At 42.0% G+C, this 24,257-nt stretch overlaps 1 protein-coding gene across 5 annotated transcripts in view; it reads left to right on the top strand.

Moving 5' to 3' along the window:
- The window catches only part of SMAD2 (SMAD family member 2), an 83,992-nt gene extending 71,006 nt beyond the window's left edge, over positions 1-12,986 (top strand). For all 5 annotated transcript variants that reach the window (XM_086682915.1, XM_086682911.1, XM_086682913.1 and 2 more), the window contains 2 exons: positions 181-325; positions 4,728-12,986. In XM_086682915.1, the coding sequence (XP_086539041.1) occupies positions 181-325; positions 4,728-4,851 (269 nt within the window). In that variant the 3' untranslated portion in view covers positions 4,852-12,986. The remainder of the gene's footprint in view (positions 1-180; positions 326-4,727) is intronic.
- The last annotated feature ends 11,271 nt before the right edge of the window (positions 12,987-24,257 follow it).

Below are 24,257 nucleotides of genomic sequence, written 5' to 3'. Positions count from 1 at the left end.
AGACCTGTTGTGTCAGCGCGCTGAGCTTCTCTAGTTGCTATTTTAGGAATCAGGAGATGATTGGCATCCTTGCATTTTAAGATCTGTAGCCCCTTTAAAATTATTTTCTTGATCATGATATTCTTTTCACACAATTTTTCTCTTTTTTTCTTTTTTTTTTTTTACTTTTTTCAATCGTAGGCTGTAATCTGAAGATCTTCAACAACCAGGAATTTGCTGCTCTTCTGGCTCAGTCTGTCAATCAGGGTTTTGAAGCCGTGTATCAACTAACTAGAATGTGCACCATAAGAATGAGTTTTGTGAAAGGGTGGGGAGCAGAATACCGGTATGAAATACATATTCAGTTCTTCAGTTTCCACAATGTTTGATTCTTTTCTCCCCCATTCTTTGTATCTTCTGGAGTTCACACGGATCTATTTTCCTTACGGTTATGGAGTCAGCAGAGCATATGCAAAATCACAAAAGGGAGTTGGAGGTCTCTACGTTCAAAACTACTGCCAGTTCCTATGCTGGCAGTGTAGAAGACAGAATTAGAACCTGTGCAGACATGCGCTGTAACGTAATGCAGGGTGTTAAATACCATAAAAGGGGTATATTTGAAGGCTATGTCAGTTCGTGGAAGGAGAGGCGCTTTCACTGAGGCTCTGGGAAGGCTTCTTCTGATAGAGATGCCACATGGTCTGGATTCTGAAAGATGCGTAGGATTTCAGTTAGGGGTTGAAGGGTTGGGCCACAGTGATCCTGGCAACAGAATCCAGTTCCGTGTCGCTGGAGTATAGAAGGTAAAGGAGAAGGCGGCTGGATAGACAAGTTGACCAGTTGAATAGAAGGTTAAGAGGTAGAACTTTATTCAGTAATAGAAGGGGGTACTTGTTAGGGGCCAGGCACTGTGCTGTGTTTTTTGTTTTTGTTTTTGTTTTTGTTTTTGTTTTTTAATTTTATTTATTTGTTTGTTTATTTATTATATAATTTATTGTCAGGTTAGCTAACACCTAGTGTGTACGGTGTGCTCTTAGCTTCAGGAGTAGATTCCCGTGATTTATCTCTTACTTTATAAAACACCCAGTGCTCATCCCAACAAATGCCCTCCTCGATGCCCATCTCCACACACACCTGCTCCCCAACCCCCGCCACTCCCTTGATCCTCAGTTTGTTCTCTGTATTTAAACGTCTCTTATGGTTTGGCTCCCTCCCTGTTTGTAACTGTATATTTATATTTATATTTATATTTATATTTATATTTATATTTATATAAATATTTTTCCCCTTCCCCATGGTCTTGTCCTCTGTTTTAAATGCAATATCTCACTCATTTCAGCATAGCTAAGAATTAACTGTTTCTGTTCCCTTTTTTTTTTTTTTTAAATAAGGTTGCAAAAAGTGGTTCAAACGAATGCTTATTTAGAAATAGGCTTAGAAAAGATTTGATAATTTGCCCAGGGATGCACTGTAAGTGGCGGAGACAGGGGACCTGACGAAAGCTCTCCTTGACTTTTAGCCCCCTCTCTGAAGGTAGTAGTAACAGTCACGTAATTGAGTTTTACAAAGGCTAATGTGTCAGCAGGGGATAAGATAGATTAAGTTATTACCAAATTAAACAGTGAATTGAATTCCACATCAGAGAAAGCAAAGACTTCCTCAGCATAGTTAAGGCTAGAATTTTAAGTAAAATACTTAGCCTTTCTGCCGCTCATACTCCTCACTCTCTGAACGCCTGCATATGAAAATACTCATATAGTGTAGTAATAGTATTCCTGTTTCGTCCAGTAGTTTGAGCCCTTCTTCAGAATGTATTTCATTTCATTTGGACCTGATTCTGTATCTTGAACAAATTTTGGGAGGTGTGTGCCTCTTGGGATCATGAGACTTGAGGTCGGCTGGTCAAATGCTTTTATAAGAAATATATAGTGTGTTATATGTTTATATCCTAGAAGGAAGACTTGTCATTATTTTGTCCAAGTTCTATTGGTAGAATAATTAATTTTGTGACTTTTTTATTTTAATCATTTCCCTTTTGACATATGATGCCTTTAAAGAATGCCGAGTTCCTTTTTGCCTTGGACTTAAATTGACCTGAGTTGATATTAAAATTTAAATTTAAATGATTACTATCTGATACCAGGCTTTTAGGTCACACATTTTTTTCTTCAAAAGATTAGAATATTACAGAACATGGGAGCAGAAATTTAGCGGAATTCAATGTGAACTGTAGAGCTCAGGGAGAATTCCACATATGTCCGTAGGTCTCCTGCTAACCACACCTTTATTGGTGGAGAGAGGTACTGCCCTTCATGCATGACGGACTCTGCCGTTCATTAACTCAGAATTGAAAGTCTGTAATTATGAGAAGCAGTAACACACAGTATGTTTTTATTTGTATAAAGTCCGATAGATCTACCTTGGGTAATAAAGTAGTTTCCTTTAACATTTCCTTTAACAATAATGTCAAATACTCCTATCTGTGAACTATTGGCAGTTACCAGGAACCTTTTATCCTTATTGACAGTGGAGCTGAGGAGGTAGAGCTAATGGTTACATTTCTAAAACTACTTTTCAGTTTCTTAAAATGCCAGCATGTTTGCCAACATTAAAAAAAAAAAAAAAATCAGGAAGTATCGTGAACAGGAAATACAGATGTGCAAAGAATTGATACTTAATTGAGAAATATACCTGAGCTCAGTGGATTGATACTGAAGTGAATAAATAGGGGGATAAAGAAGTTTTTGGGTGCATTTCTGTGCCCAAATACGTATAGTGACAACCTTCTTAAACCTACTTACTTCCCATTCAGTGACCCGGATTAAGAATTATTCCCTAAGGTTAAACTAATCTAGTAATGAATGATCTGATTCAAAACAAACTGAGAAATACCCAGAAGTCCACAAATGACGGGATCAAAATTAAAAGGGATCCTGGCAAAATCCTGCAGAATGCCTGATCTGAGGGAGAGATAGAAGGCAGGGGAAGCTTTATGTGAAGAACAACAGAGAACAGAGGGGAAAATGAAGAAGGGTCAGTCCTGCCTCTGCCTCATGGATAACGTGAGTGAACTTGTGAAATGTGCCAGTGCAGTTTTAGGCTGCATCGACCAAAGTGTAGTATCTAAGTCAAAATAAGACGCTGAGTCTGTGCAGGTCAGATTTGAGACTGTTGTATTGTGTTCCATGTGTCATGTTTTAGGAATGATCACATATCAACGTGTCTTAGTGTACGTCTCAGACCCTGAGACAAGGATTCAAATGCAAGGAGTTTGTTCAGGAAATGGAGGAAACACTGGTAAGGAAGGAGGAAGTAGGGAAGTGAGGTAGGGGAGGGAAGGCAGCCAATACCATTATTAAGCCATCTACTATGTTGGGTGGGTCATTAGAGCTTTTTCCGCCAGGGAAACTTGGGAAATAGTAACGAACGTACAGAATTATCTGACCCAGAAGGAAAGGAAACTGGACATTTAAATGCCAACCCCCCTATCATTGGTTGAGGGCTGCTCCAGGGAGGTTAGTTTCCTAGCACTTGCGGTCTGATACACGTGTGGCCAGAGCAGAGAAGTTCTCAGGCACCGAAATTCAGACACATGCAATTGGAAGTTGGCTAGAGAACACTGAAAAATCCAAAGGTGCTAGTGGGGCACTGACACCATCTGCTACAGAAAACCACATCCTTTGAAATACAGTTTTAAATTCATTGAGCATGTGTCGCTTGGAGATAAAGAGTTGATAATGGCCTTTTCCCATGTTTGAAGGGCTGTCCTGCTAAGAAGCAAGCAGACTCACCAACTTACTGTATATAATAAATAAGAACTAAAATCAGTATGTGCGAGTGACAGGATGTCATTGAACAATTTGTAATTCCCAGTCTCCCATTATGTCGAAGTACTAGAGGTGTTTCTTATTAAAAGCCTACATGATGTTTCTAACAGGGATGTTTTTCTTTGGCTTTGTCAGGGAAAAGCTGAACTCCAACTCTTAACATTCTGTGATAAGCTTAGGTCAGAATTCTGTTTTGTTTTGGTATACTTGAAATTTGAGCCCTGTTCCATTTAGACTTTCTTTGGTATTTGAATATCCTCTGTTCTATGGTTGAATAGTAAGTAAGATATATTCTGGTTTGCTTGGGGGCAGTCTGGTTGGAGTCTCTTGTCCTAGCATGATTATTAATAGTGACTACATTCACTCTTTTTTTTTTTAATATTTATTTATTTTTTAGAGTTAGAGAGAGAGAGCGAGAGCACACATGCACGCACAAGCGGGGGAGGGGCAGAGAGAGAGAGGGAAACAGAATCTGAAGCAGGCTCCAGGCTCTGAGCTGTCAGCGCAGAGCCCGACGCGGGGCTCGAACCCACTGTGAGATCATGACCTGAGCGGAAGTTGGATGCTTGACCAACTGAGCCACCCAAGCACCCCTGATTTCCTCTTAAAGGTGTCTCATTTTGGATGGTAAATAGGTCACCCTCCTAATTTTAATCTGAAGAGAAAAAGATGTTTTTGTTCATCTCTTTAAAAGCAAAAATAAATAAATAAAATAAAAAGTCATTAGAAGTATTTTGTTAGACTTTGAGGATTAAATCGTTTTCAAAGTAATCGCTATCCAGACTAAATGCTTGTTCAGAAGGATGTAGGTTTTAGTATATACAGCTTTTTAATTTATCTGAATTCTTAATGCATGTAGCTAACTAAACATAGCCATGTTCCTTTCATTTCATAATTATTTTCTTGTATTCTCTTAAATAGAAGGCAGACGGTAACAAGCACTCCTTGCTGGATCGAACTTCATCTGAATGGGCCTCTGCAGTGGTTGGACAAAGTGTTAACTCAGATGGGATCCCCTTCAGTGCGTTGTTCAAGCATGTCCTAAAGCTTCGGCACCAGTCAAGCGCCATCAAAAGACTTAATGTAACAACTCTTCTGTCATAGTATTTGTGTGTGGTCCCCACGGACTGTTTACTGTCCAAAAATTCCAGAGAGAAAACAGCACTTGAGGCCTCGTCAATTAAAGCACCTTGTGGAATCGGTTTCCTATATTCGAATATTAGATGGGAAAATTAGTGTCTAGAAATACCCTCCCATAAAGGAGAAAGAGAAGATTTTAAAGACTTGACTGATGTCTTGTTGGGCATAAAACTGAGTGTCCCAAAGGTTTATTAATAACAGTAGTAGTTATGTGTACAGGTAATGTATCATGATCCAGTATCACAGTATTGTGCTGTTTATATACATTTTTAGTTTGCAGAAATTAGGTGTGTGTGTGCTGCTTCTTGATTTAGGCAAGCCTTTATAAAGTTACAGTACCTAATCTGTTATTCCCACTTCTCCGTTATTTTTGTGTGTCTTTTTTAATATATAATATATATCAAGATTTTCAAATTATCATTTAGAAGCAGATTTCCCTTGTAGAAAAACTAATTTTTCTGCCTTTTACCAAAAATAAACTCTTGGGGGAAGAAAAGTGGATTAACTTTTGAAATCCTTGACCTTAATGTGTTCAGTGGGTCTTAAACAGTCATTTTTTTTGTGTTACTTACTGCTAAATCTCACTGTAACGAAACTTTGCAGAAAATCTTTCCAGACCTCTTCTCCGTTCCCGCTTTTGCCCTGATACCAAAACTGTGTAGCATGACATCCATCACTAAAATGGTGGCACTGATACTGCCAGCACCAGTTAATTCTGGGGCACAGTGCGAATTCATATGGAATAAACCCCTCCGTCTTGCAGCGAATTTCAACAGATAGTAATTGACTTGCGTAACCAAGCAGTCTGGTGATTTATCCTTGCACCTCATAAAAACGCAAATGGCAGTATAATTGTTTTCAGGGATATGCTACAATTATTTCACTGTATTTATCCTTTTTTTTTTTTTTTTTTTTAAAGCCAGTCTCTAGATACAAACACTCTTTTTTAAAAGCTATTTTACAATACTTCAGTAGCGGACCTAGGGCTCTTTGAGTTTCGTGTGATTTAGTTACCAGGTTGTATTATGAAATGGACCTTTTTGTAAATGTAATTGCTCCTGCACAATACCCACAAAAGTGATGCTGAGGTATGATCAGCAGATAAGGGCCATTTGTTTTTAAAGTATGTTGTATTAAATTTATAAAGTGTTATTTTACCTAATTGTGAATTGAGAATTTTAAAAATTGGGGGAGAAGCAGTTTAGCAAGCTTTTTTAGCTTATAATTACCTACAGTCGGAGGTGTTCTTAACTAATCCTGAAAATGTGGTTGACTATTATACCCGCTGACATTTTATGCTCTGCCATGAGAGGAGGTTCCAGACGCTCTGTTTGTAGTCCATGCAGCAGCAGATAATCCTTATGTCTAATGTTAAGTCTGCAGTTTAAACAGTTCTTGTTTGCATCTCTTTAGAAGTGGGAAACAGCCACTCCTGACCCCCTTCTAGTAAATTTTCATATTTTTGAAGATAGACGCCTTTGGTACTTGTTCTTTGAAACCATATTTAGCTGTCTCTGTAGGTATCCTTTTCAGGGCTCTCAGTATTTGATTGTTTTCTATTAGATATTCCCCCATTTTCCTGTATTTGTGTGTACATGTATGTGTTCATGTAAACCTGGTATGGTAATTTTTTATTCTTTCAACGAATACTTACTGTTCACCTGTTACGTGTGCCAGGAACTTTCTTTGCCTTGGGTAAAGGTGAACAAGACAAATCTGGTCCCTGCCTTGGCTGAGACATCAGTTACTGTGACCCTTAATGAGCTTATGTGTCTATGAAGGAGATAAACAGGGTACTGTGGTAGAGCATGGCAGGGAAGGCTTCTCTAAGGAAGTGATGCTCGAGCTGACATTTGATGTGAGAAGGGAGTAAGCCATGGCGGGGAGCCAGGGAGATCGGCCTTCCTGGCCAAGAGAACGACGTCAAATGCAAAGGCTCATTTTGAAGGAAACTCACTATTGAGTATTAATGCTTATGTAGAAGTCTCTGCACAGATCCAAACTCGAGGATCAGAAGGGTTCTGTAATTTCTAAGAGTTGAGGGTGGCCTTACTTTGTGATAGATGGCTTCGTGTGTTCAGGTATGACCACTGTCAGGCCGGCTGGAGATAACCCAGACCAGCCTCTGCCCCTTTGGAAGAGTTGAGCTTACTTGAGAACTTGGGGTGATGTTGGGGAGCAGTTCCAGGGACAGAGAACAACCTTGAAAGTGGTAGAAGGTCCTGGTAATCAGCTACTCTTGCGCCGATGTTTCAAGTGGAGCAGTGCCAGCTCTAGCGTCTCAGGAGTGATGGCATCTCTACAACCGTGTTGGGATTCTTCTCTGCAACATGAAACTGAGACTCAGCTCTTTGGAAATATCTGTAGTACTGGGACCTTGCACCTGTCGGGCAGTTGACTCTGTTGGTGTTCGATGACTTTACTTGCTTTTTAAGGAGATGCTGTGTTTACATTCTGTTTTGTCTGCTGCAGCCTAATTTTTGTTGGTTCCCTGCCCCCCCCACCCTCATTGGGGTTGTTTTCATTCTTCTGAGTGATAAGTTCTCCTGTCTGTTGAATTTTGTCTTTATTTAAGTTAGCAACATTATTTAGAATTCCCCCTCCACAGCGCCGGTAATTTTCTCTGTTTCACATGAGAACTGAGTGAACATATTTTCTGTCACATTTCTAAGATGAATGGTGGTTTGCACAGCAGAGTCCATAGAGAGACGTCGTAGGGAATCAGAGGCTGGTGATGTTCCCACTGACTTTGGTTTAACCAGTGGCAGCTTCATTTTTATCCTATAATGGAGTTCTATTATAGATTTCTTTTTAAAAAAGAGTTTTACCGCTTTAAAAAAAAAGTTGAAAAGTCTGTGTAAGCACTGTTTAGGATTAGAACACATGACTGGACTTCGGCCCACTTTTTTGGAACAACCCTACCTGTGTTCTTTTCTCCTGCTTCAGGGAACCTTCCTGATTTGGTTTGAGCTACGCCAGTTATACTAATTATACAGTATGCTATCCATTCATTCCGTGAACATTTACTGATGTCTGCTCTTTATCCAGCCACGGTGGAAGGTGCTCAGTAATGAAAAGATGACTGGGATTTAGTCCTGGCCCTCAAGCTGTGGAGTTACTCCTTTTCTCGGGACCTGCCACTTTGCCAGAAGGAAAACTGCCTAATTTTTCTCAAAAGCTAAATATTCGTATTCTGTACTCTTAATTCTGTATCCCAAGTATATAATTGCAAATTGTTTAATACCTAGTTTGTTTGTTTAACTTTAAACCATATCCAACTTTGCTTGATTCTTCTGCCTTTAAATGTGTCCGATTTTCTCCTTTGTTAAAATTACTTTAATTTCAGTTTATTTGTGCCTTTTAGGTCAGTTTTAATGAAGACTAAGACACTGAAGGTGAAGAACAATCAGTCTGGTCTCTTGCTAATTGAAATCAAGGAAAGGATTATATATACCCAGTTGGTTTCTCTACCTCTTCCAAAAGATGTCCAAATACACCTTTAAGATCTGTCTTCCCGCCGCCCCCCCCCCCCCAAAAATGCTTTTGAGCATTTATTCAGTAATCAGCACCCTCCCCAGTCTGGTTGATGGTGAGTTATAAAGTAACACAAGAGAATGTTCACTTTGCTTAAAATTTGCCTTTATGTCCACTTGCTTTCATGGCTATACATGATAATTTCACAGACTACCTACCCCCTTCCACACCATCTCCTCTGTCTCTGTAGATAACTAGGTAGTCTGTGGACATAAGCAACATGTGATCTTTTCTCTTACTCTGATCCAACTCACCAGTGTTCAGACGTGACAAATTTTTGACCAGTTTCTTTCCTTCATGAGCTTTACTCTGCTAAATTCTTGATAATTCATCAACTGAATTGTATCCTTCCTCCCTTTCTCATGACAGAACGTATCCCTAGTGGTCTTGCTGGCTGCCCTCTTGCCAACCATGTTTTATCTGCAGACATCAGAATGTTTCTCTCCATTGACCTTTACTAAAGACCAAAAACGATGGTGCTTTTCATACCCAGGGTCCTAATTCACCATGAAGGTTGATGTTGTTCCAGTTGGTCAATCACTTAAATCTTAACAGATGGCTGAGAAATTCTCTCCAGTTAAATGTCTTTGTGACTAGTAAATAGCATGAATTACAGATTCTATTTTAAATTATGTTTAGGATTAGGAACTTTTCCAGCAGTTGCAACCAATGATTTTCCTCTAATACCAGCCCATTTCCACCTTGGAGCGTATTGGGTTGTTGTTAGTACGATCAAGAGTAATGACGATAGTGAGTGGTCTCTAGAGGTGGTCAGAATCCTACTGTTGAGTTCCTTTTATGTCTTTTCAAGCTTTCATGAATACTTTATGTGTTCAGACTACCTTTTATGTGGGGATTGAGGGACAGATCATCTCTTGGAGTGGAATTCCTGTATTTGGAGCCTCAACCAGGAAACGTCAGCTATACTAGATATAGATAGACAGCCTCATGATAGACTTTATGGTAAGAACTTGTCTAATTTCTTGAATAATTTCTTGTAATTTTTTGAATAGGAACGGTTTTATCTTGGATATTATAGCTAACTTTATATATAGCATAACTGCCTTAAATCTTTTTAGTAGGAAATAAATTCTATTGTGTGTGTGTATGGATTTATAGATACATACACACTCCTAGGAAAACCTTAACAGTAGGGGTCATTTATCTGCTTACATTTTAGCATCACGGAGTAATTCTGTTGTTTAAATCTCAGATCTCACTGAGAGTTCCTTAATTTGCTTGCAGACATTTTCTTTTCAGACCTTCGGAGTAATTTATTTATTCTGCCAAAGTCCTGATTGGCAGTTCGGTTAGTATGCCATTTTTAGGCAGCTTGATAATGAAGAATCATAACTGGAATTCTTTAACATCAAGTAAAACTACGATAGACACCCATTGATTAAATTATTATACGTCCAGTGGTCTCTGGAAGGTACTAGAGTAGGGTTAACTTTTTTTAAGTGTCAGATTGCCATCCCCTGTTTTCATCTTAGCTTAAGATTGCTGAGCTCCTTAAGATACCTGGGAGGTAGCACTACCAAGTTAAGTTCTCCTGTAGTTAAGGGCAGCCTGAAGGTGGTTCAGACCTGACTTTCTTAGCTGTGCTCAACAGAAATGGATTTTCCAAAGTTCTTTGGGTCATCTCTGATTCACAGACTCCTGACCAGAGTGTGTTAGCCTAAGTTAACTTCAGTGTCCATTGGTTTGCTGCCATGAGATCTGTAATTGACCACACATTTCAAGCACTGGTGGAGACAGAAGGGCCCTTGGAAGAATAATGCTGCTGTTGATGGGAGTGAGAAGGATTCGTTAGCACCACACAAAGGACGTATAGATTTTTCTCCAAAAAAAATCCTGCAAAATCATCTTCTCCTACCCTTCAAAAAAAAAAAAAAGAAAGAAAGAAAGAAAGAAAGCTCTTTGTTTCTCCAGAATGTTCAGTGAGAAGTTAAGGATTTACTTCCTATTTCTAATTAAAGATGATCATTCATTGAACCATGAGATCCATAATATACTGATATAAGAACAAAAGTGAAGTCTTAGACCTCGAAAAATACTTCATTATGTATTTTGCGTTTCACACTCCACTTTTCTTCTTTCTCTCTGTGGCTTTAAAGCTTTTGGCTATTTTACACTGTTAGTCACTAGATAACTTGCCATATTTCTGGTTCTATATTAAGTTCTACCCTTTACAATGCCGTAGCAGAAAGTTGATTCTCAGCATCTGTCTGTAGGGATAGAAGTCTTACTAAAAGTCTCTTCCAAAGAGATTTTCATTTTCCTTTTTTCAGTAAGTCCCTTAAGAAATATGTCGGTCTCGTTATTCACGTTCTTGGATTGTTCAAACAAAAGAGTACATTGGTGAGAATAGGGTGCTTTTCTGGTGAATGTATGTACCTGCTTTAAGAATGTAATCATTTGTTGGTTTGTGTAACTACCATACACACAGATTAATTGAAATTGGGGGAAATCATCACATGTAGCAAGTAGGTAATCTGCATAGATTTAATTTTAAAAATCCTGTTTCTTGGCAAGACGCAGAACCCAAATTGGTCACTTTTTTAGACCAACTTTACCTCAGGCTTCATTGTTGCTTCTCTGACCCTGACATTTAAGGCATAAATATGTATATCTTTTTATTAGCGATAGTGAAGCTGTGACACGAACCATTTTTACACAAGAGGGCAAAACAAGAAAAACTAGAGATTACGCCGAAAGCAGATGTGCAGTTGTTGAACTCGATCACAGCGTTGTAGGCAAAATAAAAATGTTCATATCTGAGAGTACTCTTTGCCATCACTCCCCAAGGCCAGGCCTTCTGGCAGAACGCTGTAAAAAGTAACAATTCCGGGCCTTTGTAATCTGAGGGGAGTATCTCCAGTTGGCAGTCTTTTCAATATATGAAGCAAGAATGTGGGAAATAGTTGGCAAAGAGTGTTTTCACCTAAAAAAAGAAAATGAAAAGACATATAAAACTGAATTATTCATTTAGCTCTGAAAATCTCAGAAAGATTCAGTGAAATACTATATAACTGGACCAAACGAGAAGAAGCTTTAGAGGATTTGTCTGAAAACAGGTTTCAAGAATGAACTTTTGTACACTGACCACTAATTTGCTTAGGTACCACCAACTGTTCTTATAACGGACACCATTAAATAAAGAATCCATGGACTTCTAGGAGCTTGCCATTAGCAATGCCCTAAAAGTGTTTTTTGAGCTGATGTCCTCATAGGTAGCTTTATGATCTTGAAAATTCTTACCTTTTACCTAGGGATACAAGGGGAAGAGTGGTGTTCTCAGTGTGACTGGCGGCCCTGGGACACTTGGGACTGAGGTGTTCCCTGCATGCAGGACTTTCAGTTCCAAACCTGGGAAAGTCCTGAGTGCGCCGGGAAGAACTGTCACCCTAGGTGTTCTTACGACTAACCCTCACTCCCGAAAACATTGTGATGGTTACAGTTAAGTTCAGCTGCCTTAGGGCTTGTCATCATTGCTGATACTTGGATGTGTGTCCTCCAGTCACTTACTACTGTGGACGGAATGTGAGATTCATAACAAAGAATAGCAAATGGCACCAACGTGGTGGTGACACTTCACACTTAGTAATCCAGGGAAGGTAACCAGGGGGCTAATGAAACAGAAGAGGCAACTAGATAGCTAAGTTCCTCAGAACCTGTGTGTATATGGAAGTACAAATCCTGTCTTTATGGGGTTAAAGCGAATCTGAAATTTACATGGTTCACAGTAAGAGAAAACTGAGTGGTATTGTGGATTTCTTCTCGCTTGAGAGAAAATACGGCCTTGGATGCTCTAGCCTCTGCTACATTCTGCAGACTGTCCTGCTCAAGAGGCCAGGATGTAGTGTTTATTCTCAGTGACTGTTGTATTGAGATTACTAAATGCATCGGCCAATGGCAGGGGAAGAAAGTGGGTGTCCGGATCCAGACTGAGCGGTGCCCTCAGTTTTGGTAGCCCCCTACCCCTCAGGTGTTTACCAGCTAGAACGCCAAGCACGGGAGGTGAGATTTTTCTAATACAGCATTAATTTTGTAATGCAATATATGAGGGATGCAGTCTGTCGTCGTTTCCCTGTGGTAGTCCTCGGAGCCTGCGTCCTCTGTGCACTGTGATGTAGATGGTAGGTGTGTTCTTTGTAAGCTTTAATCCTATGGTTGTCAAAAGTATGATGTGGTTCCATTTTTTTTCTTTTTTAAACGATGAGCTGAGGCTTTATTGCAGCTGGTTTTCAAGTTAAAATTGTGAAATACTGATTTCCTTCCCCTCGCCCACACCAAATATTTTAGTCTATTTAAAGTACAAAAAAAAATAGTTCTACTTAAGAAAACATTGCTTAAATGTCCTGTGATTTCTGGTCAATTTTTATATATATTTGTGTGTGTCTGTATGTGCTCTCACTTTTTACCTTGTTTGCTCTCTACCTGTGTTAACAGTACTTTCACCATTGAAAGGTGAACATTTTTCCTAGCATTAAAGAAAAAAAGCCATTTGAGTTGTTTACCATGTTATTATGGGACTAATTCTTAATTGTTTTAATTGATTTTAACGTAAACTGATCTTTCTTAGAGGGGATTATATTTTGCTGTCCATGCCCTAAATTATATGGAAACAAAAAAAAATTGTGTTTCACATAATGGCAGTATGATACGAAGAGTTCATCTTTTTCTTTAAGTTTTGTTCTATATAAAAAGTTTATTCTACTCCCCTGGCAGACAGATACACACTGCTTGATATTACACCCCACAGCACACCCATAACACATACCCCCCAGTGCCGGTAAGTTACACGGTTTAGTTTCTTTCAGAGCCTGCTTGTGCCAAATTAATGATCTCCAATACGTATCAACTGCTGTAAACAAAACAGACTAGAAGGGGAAATTCACATTTACTCTCAAAATGTACTCCTAGCAAAAACAACAACAACAAAAACCTTTTAAGCAAGATTCCATTGAAAAAGTAAGCCACAGCTTACTCATAATTAGCTATAGTGTCACAAAATAATTGAAAACGCTAAAAACTTTTTAGATGAGCCAATTCCTCTGTGCCTTGCAAGAGCTCAGCTCCTAGGATGAATCAATACTTCTGGTTAGCAGACTGCTTTCTTCAAATCATTTAAGACAGACGCGCTTTAGGATGTAACAAAAGGGACTTCACAAGCGGAAGTACGTGCTACTCTGCTTGGCATTGAATAGTCTAGGAACTAGCATGGTTGCATCAACAATCTTGAATTGGTAGAAACCTATTTAAACAAACCCTACTTAAATTGCTACTCCATGGAACTTTATAAACCATGTGAAAGGAATCTTCCAGCATTAACTACATCACTGCACTAGACAGACAGCAGGAGAAGATCGTTTTCCATTGTCACCTCACCCTGGGAACGTTCCTGGCTCATTAACCTGTTAGTGACACTGGTTGTCTGCACTGGGAGATTTCCATAATTACCCTAGTCTCCATAATTGCACATGCTCACCAAAGGGCTGAAGAGTAGGGGAGGAGTATGTTGGATGTTTGGGCTTTATCACCATTTGGCAAATCCTTTCCCCTCCCCCCCGCCCTTGCTTCAAAATAGATTGAAAGCCCCTTAGTTTGGGAAGCAGATCTTTTACTATCAAAATGATGTATTCCAGTGCTGTCATTTTAAGCACCTGATACATCTGAGGGTGAAGACCGTGTTCATCTGCTACTCAAGAACATACTTGTCCCGTGCAGTTGTCCAGCTTCCTTTCCTCCTCTTCATCACAATATAAAGATGAGCCCGACCTGAAAATGAATAGTTCACCAATGTAGGAATCCCAAAGAACAAAGGCATATATAAAAGCTACTTTCTGCTATGATAAATAGGTACGGAAACGTGTAGAATCGGTTTAGCTGATGGTTATTTTGTGTAAAAGCGAATGTCATGTTGGTTTGCACATAGGAAGACATTTCCAAAATCAACCACATTACTAGAAGGCAAGAACATTGAATCCGACTTAATGGGTAACAAGTTCAGTGATAACCAACAACAGACTAAGCCTGCCTTTAGGAAGCTGCAAACAAACCATGTGTTTCTGTGCTCCAGTGCAAGCTACGTGACCTTACGGTTGGTTATGGGATAATGGAGTTTGAGATAGGGATTGGCCACCACTTCTGTGTTCTGTCTTCGATAGTTTTGTTGGCTGCCTCTGCACCTACCTTAATGCTATCCAGTAATAAGGTTGCTTAAAAAGTTTTGAAAGTAATTTAGGAAAGATGATCCCGGAGGAGGAAGAAGGTGCTTCTGAATGATGTGCGGTAAGAGAATGGACAAAATACCGTCTAAACACAATATTCAAGGATGCGCTGAATGTGGACGGATGGAGAGGACTTGAGAAGCTGTTCGAAATGAGGTCTTGGAGCCAAACTCTTGCTTGTGACTTTGTGCACGAAAGCGGGACGTCGCAAAGGATAGGAGAATACCCAACATAACCCTGGCCAAGTATGGGCTGCTTGTGTGGGCATGGGGAGTTGAAACACGTTCGTGTGTGTGTGTGTGTGTGTGTGTGTGTGTGTGTGTGTGTGTGAACCGAAACAACTTTTTGCTCAACGTACAGCTGGAGATTATTAATGTAGAGAACTCTCTGGGATTTTACGCAGAATGTTGTGTGTATGTAGGTTTTTCTGACAAAAAGTAGCAATCATCAGAGAGGCCTTAACCACTGCCCAACAGGAATTCTCCATTGAGATCCCCTGTCTTGAACTTAAGCTAGAGTTTACTCTGATTTTAAGTCTTGTTCAAGTTTTATTCATGAGCTACCTTATCTCTAGACTATATTTGATCACACTTTCAAATATACATGCCATGTAAATAAGATTTTAATGCTAATGATGACCTTCTAAATGATTGCAGTTTTTAAGTATGTTTGGGCTGCGGTGGCTAAAAACAAAGATTTAAACAAGCCTAGCTTAACATCTGGAATAAAAGTATTCTAGGTTGCCTTTTTATATTGAGAATACTTTCATATTGAAAAAACAGATGAGGTGTCTTCGTTTTACCCAAGAACCACAAACTACATCGTTCCAACTTTTAAATCAAAATCTTGAATAATAGCATGTGGTAGCACCACATTTTGAAAACGTACTTAGTTGATCACAAACACATTTTCTAAGGAATTGAGTTTTATAGAGATAATTGAATGCTTTCATCTGTAACGGAATTAGCGGCCTGCAAACCACTGTGGTTTCTTCCTATGCTCTGAAGTTGTCAAAGGGGACTTTTCCACTGCAAGATTCTTGTATAAAGGAAGTACGCAGCAGAGGAAATTCAGTCTTTAAACTCAAATGACAACCACTGAGAAAATGTTACACTCTAAAAGCTTAACTACCTTTAAAGCATCTCTTACCATTTCAGTATCCAGGTGCTTAAATTTTACATACATATGAAATCAAATATGTTAATAAAGTCAAGCTAGATTTGGCAAACTAAATTTGGAGTTTCTAGCAACGTCTGTACAATTTCCCTCGTGGAGCAGTCCTCATCTGCCAATGTCAGCTTCATTCTCCTCTGTGTCCCGTCCCCCCCTTTCCCGTTCTGCCCCTAAAACCTCCTGCACATAAGCCCCCAGAAAACTGCCTTATCTTACAATATGTAATGGATTTGTTTGCATATTTTGTAAGGCCTGAGATCACAAACAGGGGTGATGTCCTAGGATCTGGCCTGTTACTACATTCTTTAAGAGACTGCCTTTGAAAATTGGTGCATATGTTTCCGCTATTCCCTAATTTATATTTACGCGGGGTATTTTTCCCTAATTAGTATTCCCACCAAGCAACAGCTGATCTTCATATATACAATTTACATATTTAGTGATTGGCTGAAGAAGAGGGGGGTTGAACGTAAAATCCTATAAGATAAAACTGGGAAATAGGGGATCTATATGATTTAGTCTCAGGTCGTCTGGGTGTTTCTCAGCTGGGAATAGCATTATCCTAAGGGCCATTGAGGCAACAAGAATGCTGAGTAAGGGTGAAATGCTGTCATGGTCAAATACTTCAGTTATCTTGGATGATGGAATAAAAACCCACTTGTGTTCTTTAAACTTTTTCTGTCTTTGATGACTTTGGACAGAGTACCATTCTGCTAGTTTGAAGCCTTGGTGATCATTTCTGATGTAATGGGAAATGGCACTAGGTCTTGGGTTTGGGCCCTGACTCTGCCAATTTATGGTGACGTTAGATAAATCATGTCATCAGACTGCCTCGCGTTCCTCGTTTCCTCAGATTCCCTGAAGTGAGGAAGTGACTTTTCAGAGTGCCTATGGGGATTAGCCCAAAGTGGGTGCTCGGTGATAGATGACTGAATCTTCATGGTGTGCAGGAGAGGGGAGGGTAACTGTGAGGTCTCTACTCCCGGATCCTTCTTCTCTCGGAAAAGTTGGGAGACATGTCACACTCCGAGGTGTCAAGTAAGGCAATTCTCTCTTGCCACCCAAGTGATGTGTAACAACCCCAAAAGTCCAGTGACGTGCAACAGTAAACATTTATTTAGTTTATGCGTTTGATCAGTGATCCGGGGCCGGGCATCTGGGCACTTCTTCTGGTCTTGCCTGGCTCACCTCAAGGCAAGTCGGCCCTGCCTGGGGCAACTCAGCCCTTCTATGTTCCTGTCCTCCTCCATCAGCCGGCCCAGGCATGTTTGTGTGGAGGTGGCCGAGGGCAGCACCAGCACCCAAGGCCACAAAGCCCCTTTCAGGTCTGCCTCCTTTATGCTGACCAGCATTCCCCAGAAGCAAGCCACAGGGCTGAGCTCAGAGCAGAAAGTCACCACGGAGTGAAATGGCAAGGGGTTGGGGGGGGGGGGGACAAGGAAGGATGAAGAACTGGGGCCCTAAATGCACACTCCACCACACCCATGCTTTGTGTTGTCAGACGGGTCTGCTTGTTTGCCAGTGAGGACTGGAACACGTGGAGAAGCTGAAGAGATCCCAAGCCGGGGTCTGTTTGGTTCAAGTGTGTTTTCATTCCCAGAGCATGCAGTAGATGCCTGTTCTCACGTATACCATGAAGGGGAGTTAAAAGCAAAGGAATGTGTTCTCTGTCCGCTCTTGTAGGTTCATCGTCACCGCTGCTCCCGCCGTTCTCACATGACTGGAATTCACACCCGCTCAACTCTGAGCCTTGCTTGTGCAGAGCTAGAAGAATCCACCTCACAAATGAGGTAACAGGAAGCATTCAGTTTGGAAGAAATGTTAATGATAAACATTTACATTCATTAGTGCCACTTCCAAGACATTTGTGGGACTTAAATGTGGTGATGCAGTCTGCACCCCTGCTGTACGTACTGCACGGTGGCCATTTTGGAAGCATGGAGTGCTTCCGGGGAGCTTCACCAAGACTAATGCTTTAGCAAAGATCTGCTTGACTGATCACGGTATGTTGTAACCGACACAAATCTTTAAAAAGGAAACACTGCAATCATCTGTGGCCTGTTTCTATATTGCAAGTATCAAACATTGTCTGGGGAGGCTGAGTCCCTGCGATGCAGGAAGTTAGGAAGTGAGCTTCTCTTTGGTGGGACAGCTGTGCTGGGTAGCCCTCGAAAGTAAAGTTGACCTCAGCCTTCAGCTTTTGTGTGTCCAGCATTTATTTACCACGGTTTCTCAGAGCACTGAGTACATTTCTCCTTGAATATATATTTAAATGGGCGCCCCTTCCCCACACTCATTTAATGGTCACACAACTCCCTTTGATTACCACGTTCATGTAAATACACCAAAGTTTTTTGTAGTCTTACTGGCAACCCGGTGAATGGGACTTTTTAACATCTTTGTTGTCTCTAATATACCCATTTTTATGAAATACAGAACCGCCTAACAAAAACCTCACTCAGATCATAACAATCCGAGAAAAACACTGGTGTATATTTTTTCCATTCTTTACTTTGGATGTGTATATATATTTAACAGGAAATGTTTGGAGCTTCTCTAACAGCATAGTTAGAGCTATTGAAAGTTGTTGAGAAAAATCTTAAAATACATCAACCCATTCAGCAAGCCATAGTGGACGTTTAATATAATTTCTTTTTACTTGCTTTGAGGAACACAAAAGATCTGTGTTGGTTTACTTAAAACTTGGGCTTTGAAATTAAATACAAACATTTTGGACATCCATTTCATGCACGAATTTTTTTTTTTTTTTTAATGTATCTAAATTGAGCTTCTACTTTGATTAGTGGATTTTTGGCAGCAAATATACCTTTATCTTTTTTTTTTTTTCAACGTTTATTTATTTTTGGGACAGAGAGAGACAGAGCATGAACGGGGGAGGGGCAGAGAGAGAGGGAGACACAGAATCGGAAACAGGCTCTAGGCTCTGAGCCATCAGCCCAGAGCCTGACGCGGGGCTCGAACTCACGGACCGCGAGATCATGACCTGGCTGAAGCCGGACGCTTAACCGACTGCGCCACCCAGGCGCCCCTACCTTTATCTTAAATATCCGAAAATTGCGCAGTGGAACCAAAGAATTTTAGTGATCAGCTATCATTAAGCATTCAATTATAATGAGTATAGAAAGTGTATTGGACATACAGATTATTCAAGATGTCAAGTGAATCAGTAACATTACATTAAAACATTTGCGATTACTTGTTAATGTTTTGATAAATTGCTTAGGCAATTATTAAGTCAAGATCTATCTTTTTTCCAACTTACAAGTGTGTTCAGAAATACTATACATTTCACATATAATCTGAAAAGATGGTGAGATGCTTTGGGTATTTTTTTTTTTAAGCTACATGGTTATATAAGAACATTTTTTTCATAAAAAAAACCACAACTGCTGAACAATACATAGGTACAGTTGAAAAAAATTATATTTCCTTCCATTCCAGCCCATCTCTACTGCCTTCCCTGAAGAATTTTTGGTATTTTGGTATTTTGGGTCTTTACTAAATGTGGAATGGAAGCTAAAATTTTCAAAGGAAGCTGAACTTGTCTCCGGGTTCTGAGAAGCCCCACCGTGTCTTTACCATCTCTTAGGTGACCCCCTGTGATTCCCACCATGACTCTCCAAAGCCTTTCTCCTCACCACTGCGTCCTGCTCAGAGGAAAAGGTGACTTATGGCAGGGCTCAGCCCTGTGCTCTGAGACCTAGTTAGTTCTGCATGGCTTGTCTTAGAGTGCTCCCAATCAGACATTCCTTCTCAGATTTTCATTCCAGGTGCCCCTTTGCCCACAGCCTCCACTTTAAAAGACAACAGGAGGGGCGCCTGGGTGGCGCAGTCGGTTAAGCGTCCGACTTCAGCCAGGTCACGATCTCGTGGTCCGTGAGTTCGAGCCCCGCGTCAGGCTCTGGGCTGATGGCTCAGAGCCTAGAGCCTGTTTCCGATTCTGTGTCTCCCTCTCTCTCTGCCCCTCCCCCGTTCATGCTCTGTCTCTCTCTGTCCCAAAAATAAAAAAAATTAAAAAAAAAAAAGACAACAGGAAAATGAAGACAAAGTTCCCTTGCAACCTGCATGACTACTTCCTGTCTCATCTGTGTGTAGTCAAGTGGATTGAGACTAGCGGATCCCAGCCAGCTCCGGTTCCTGTCCAAGCTCCCCACTGCACTCACCTGCACTTGCCGTGGTTGCCCTCGGGCACTGCCCTGGTCTTTTCCCTCAGACCCAGAGGAAGGGATATCTTGTCCCGGGCTGATGCTCGCATCAGTGCTTGTGCTTCCCATATTGGAGTCACAAGGAAAGCTGTTAAAATGCAGCTTCCTTGCCCCGCACCCCTCCCCTCTCCCCAAGGATTCTGACTGTGTAGGCCTGGAATTGAAACACTGGGATCTGCATTTTTAGAAAGCCCGAAGCGATTGTCAGCCGGCAAACCACTGCGTTAGACCACGTTCCCTGTGGGCTTTCAGACCTTGCTCCTTTCCCACCTCCCACACGTTCAGACTCAGACTGTGCAAACAAAGCTGTAGTTTCTTCATTCCATACCACTAATTTAAAATCTCTCAGGAGCCCCATCAAGCCTTGGGAGGGGGTGGGAAGAGGTGGATGGCCTTAAACTTGCAAATCAGAGATAACTCCTTCTCTTAGTCTGTCTCCGGCTTCAGACTGCCTCCTTAGAATAAACGCTCAGCTTCCTTGAGCCTCCCTTTTCTTCCCCGAGACGGCATCTAACAGATGGGAGAGGAGAGGTTATGAAAGTGGGTCCTCCAAGGCTTGCGTGCAGGTCCTTGGGCAGTCTTGCTGCGGTCTCTGTCATTGGCCTCTGTCAGTGCTGAATCTGCTGGGTGATGTAAGTGACTCCCTGGCTTCTGCTCACATACGTGTTGGCGTTGTCCTGCTGTTGACCACAGCTCTGCCATCACCTCTGGTCTCACGGTCTTCACCTTCAACGGTCTCCATTTTCCAACACTAAGACTGTTTATCGGCGTGGCCTTTGGGGGTGGGGGATGGGGGAGGAGGTGGGAACTTGGGGATATCCTGAACATCCTGCTTAAGCTTTGGGAAGCCGGCAGCATTTTCTCCGGCTAGCTAGACAGCTCCCTCTACCATTGGTGAGCCAGTGACTCTGTGCTGCTTGGATGTGTCTCAGGCACAAGGAGTGCTTCTCTTGAGTGCTGGCCGCCTTGCCCAGGCTGTGCCTGGAAGAGCAGCCCATGAGCCCACCATGTAGCTTCCGTCTCCCCTCCATCCCTACCGCTCTGCCCCCCATGCACATGGGGTTTGGCCCCAGGAATGAAGACACAGGCACACGTGTTCTTAACTTCCTTGCAACCTACTCTTCATTTCTGAATCTCTCTCCCTGCCTTAGGAGTCATTCTACTTTGTCCCTAACAAAGGGGCTCTCCTTAGATCTCATAGGGGCTAAGTTCCTCCTGTCTGTGGCTTAGAGTAAAATTGCCCGTAGAGTCGTCCAAACTTTACCTTTAGTATGGGAATGGGGCCCTTAGAATTTGACACTCCCCTTTCATCCTCCATAAACCCTGACTTTCAAGACTCCTTATCATCTTTCTAGAGATGCCAGAGAAGAACAAAACCATACAAGACCCTAAGGGTCACAGCTAAATAGTAACTGTTAACTGCGCGAATACACATCCTTTCCTTTCCTGCCATTGTTAACCTTCGTGGCCTAGCTTTAGTGGAAAGACTACAGATGGGGGAGACAGCCACAAGGAAAACGGGGTCTGTAAGGTTCTCAAAGTATTGGCCTAACAGAGACATGCTCGCCCTGGACCTGCTCTTTCGAACTTCAGTGCTTGCCTGTTCCGTTCTTCCTTAGAGCCTTGAACATCCTTCTGTTGACGGCTGGCTGTAACCCTAGTCGTTCTGCAAAGCCTGCTTCAGATACCACCCCCACCACAGACCTTTCCCCTTTCTTCCCTCACTCTGTTGCCCCTTGTGAGCACTCTCTTCAGAATTTGTTTATACCAGTGAGAGAGCCTTCATCATATTCTAAGTAGGCCTGTACGTGCCTGACATTTAACTAAATCGTGAGCTCCTTTCTGCCTTGGAAAGCTCTCTGGCCTTCCAAATTTATCCGTTCTTCAAGACCCAGCTGGGGGTCCTGGGGGACACTGTCAGGGGCACCTAAGAAAGGAAACTTGGCGGTGAGTATGCATGTACAGGGGGCCTTTAGGAAGAGTGGTTTAGATTCAATTGTACCTCTTACGTTAAAGCTCCGTAAGAGCAGAGGCTAAAATCGGTTTTCCCCAAACGTTTCCTTTTTTATATATGCTACATCTTCGTGTCCATTCCAGCATTTCCAGCAGTGGCTTATGCATAACAGGCAGGCAGTGAATATTTTTGATCAACTGACAGGTGCTCAGAAAACCTAGCCCGATTGATTTTCTTGTGATGCCTTCCTTTCCTGAGAGCCCATTAATTTTTAAGTTGTTTTCCTCGAAATGTTGGTATGCTTCCCCCAACCCCACTTTTTTTTTTGCCTTCCGCGGGATCCCATCCTGATGAGCTGCTCTCATTTTCTCTTTTGTGATCACAGGCTTTGGCAAGCCTTAAAATGTGCATTTGGGGTGGGAGCGGTGTAGAGAGACAGGATTGGAGACCAACCCATTTTAGCTCGTACAAGCGAAGTGGTCCCTGAAGGGCGCAGAAGCGTGTCTGTGAATTTCAGAGATAGTTTCTTTCACAGCCGTGTAGGCTGCCTGATGGGGGAGGCCATAAGCTCTGTGGTTGTCACCCTGTCCCCAAAAGCCAGATAGACAGCAAGTAGTTCTTACCTTCTTTATCGTACATTTGGGCCTGGGGACTAGAGGTCAGACAGGTCTCAGCTGAAGCTGTGGGTACTGCCGAGGGATCCTGACGAACACCCCTCGGTGCTCCAGTCCTTGGGGGATGGTAGTGCTCATTCCGAAGGAAAAACCTCTGAGTCAGTAATTACTGTCTTCAGAGAACGAGGCAGGCGCAGAAGTTGTTTGGGCATGAGAAGGCCGTGATTCGCATCCCCCGACTCACGTGCAAGGAAGACGGTGCTGAGCGCGGATGATGGTGCGAGAGTCTCACGGTTCAGCCATGGCTGCTCTTGCTGATACATGGGGTTATTTTATGCACATTTCGAAATCAAATATATTGGTGGGTCAACTTGTCTTTTCAAAACACTGATTTTGTGCCTAGCACTCTGGGTCCTCCGGGAGAAAGGCACTACCTGCTTGGGAGGGTCTTGATATGCCGTCATGGATATAGCCAGTACAGGTTATAAAGCAGTGTGGAATCAGAAGATCGAAAGCACAGGCTGGGGCACGAAGTGCCATAGGGTCTCAGCAGGAGTAATGAAGGTGGACTGCCGTAGGCAGAGAGGGTGTAGCATTTGACCTTGAGAACACAGCAGAGGCACGGTGGGGATGTGAGCCATGGAGGAAGGTGGGTGCAGGGGTGAGTGGTAGAGAAGAGGGAGGAGTGGAAAAGAAGAACGCCCAAGAGGTTCTGGAATGAACAGGGACATGGCTTGAATGGTGGCCACTTTGTTTCTTTTTATGTATATGCACTTTGGAATTTTTTTGGTTCCTCGTATTCCTGGGCCAGGCACCTTCTTTCTAGGATAAGAAGCCATCCCACACACCCTGATTACCTGACTATAGTATTTTCCAGTGGCTCCTCTGTGACTTTGCTCAGATGAACTGGTTTGGGTGGCCGGGATGACAGGAGCCCTCTGACTTCATGTCTGCAAGGGTATGTGTTTCCACTATATAATTAGCAGCACTTAACAGACTGTATCAGCCCTCTTTAGGATGGCTTTTGGCAAATGGGATAGAACTCTATTACACATTTAAATTACACTCAGTCTTCTCTTTGAAAGGTTTTCTGCAGCAAGGCCACTCCTCTCCATGTTCAAGTGTATCTCAGTCCTTGAGTCAAAAGGAAGTAGGTAGCTTGTTCCCTTGGGTTGAAGAATTAAGAAGAAATCTCCACCCAAATAACAGGTATGTGGCGGGGAAAAAAATAACATCCCTCTCAATGTTTAATCATCAGGCCAGGAGAGGGCCAGGGAAGTGCTTGGTAATGGGGAAACCTCAGAAGATTTAAAGAGAATTACAGCCCAGACAAGGCTGAACATTGGATGCCATCCAACAAAGCTCTTAAAAGATGGGAGTCACTGCCCTGTTCTTGAGCTCTGACCTGGAGGGAAGAGGAGTCTGGGAGACCTGGCACAGACACAAGAGTGCTTCTTTATCTTTCTGCTTCTGGGTCCTCTTTAGCTCCCTGGGAAGGGGGGCCCGGGGTGGGCTTCATGAGTGCACATATCTATACCTGCTAGTCTCATGTGCAATCCCCTGCGGGTTTCCTCAAC

The sequence above is a fragment of the Puma concolor genome, chromosome D3 (genome assembly GCF_028749965.1).
Source record: "Puma concolor isolate L17-30 chromosome D3, mPumCon1.1.hap2, whole genome shotgun sequence".
Lineage (NCBI taxonomy): Eukaryota > Metazoa > Chordata > Mammalia > Carnivora > Felidae > Puma > Puma concolor.
Note: the sequence above shows the minus strand (reverse complement) of the source record. Positions and strands in the feature narration are given on the sequence as shown.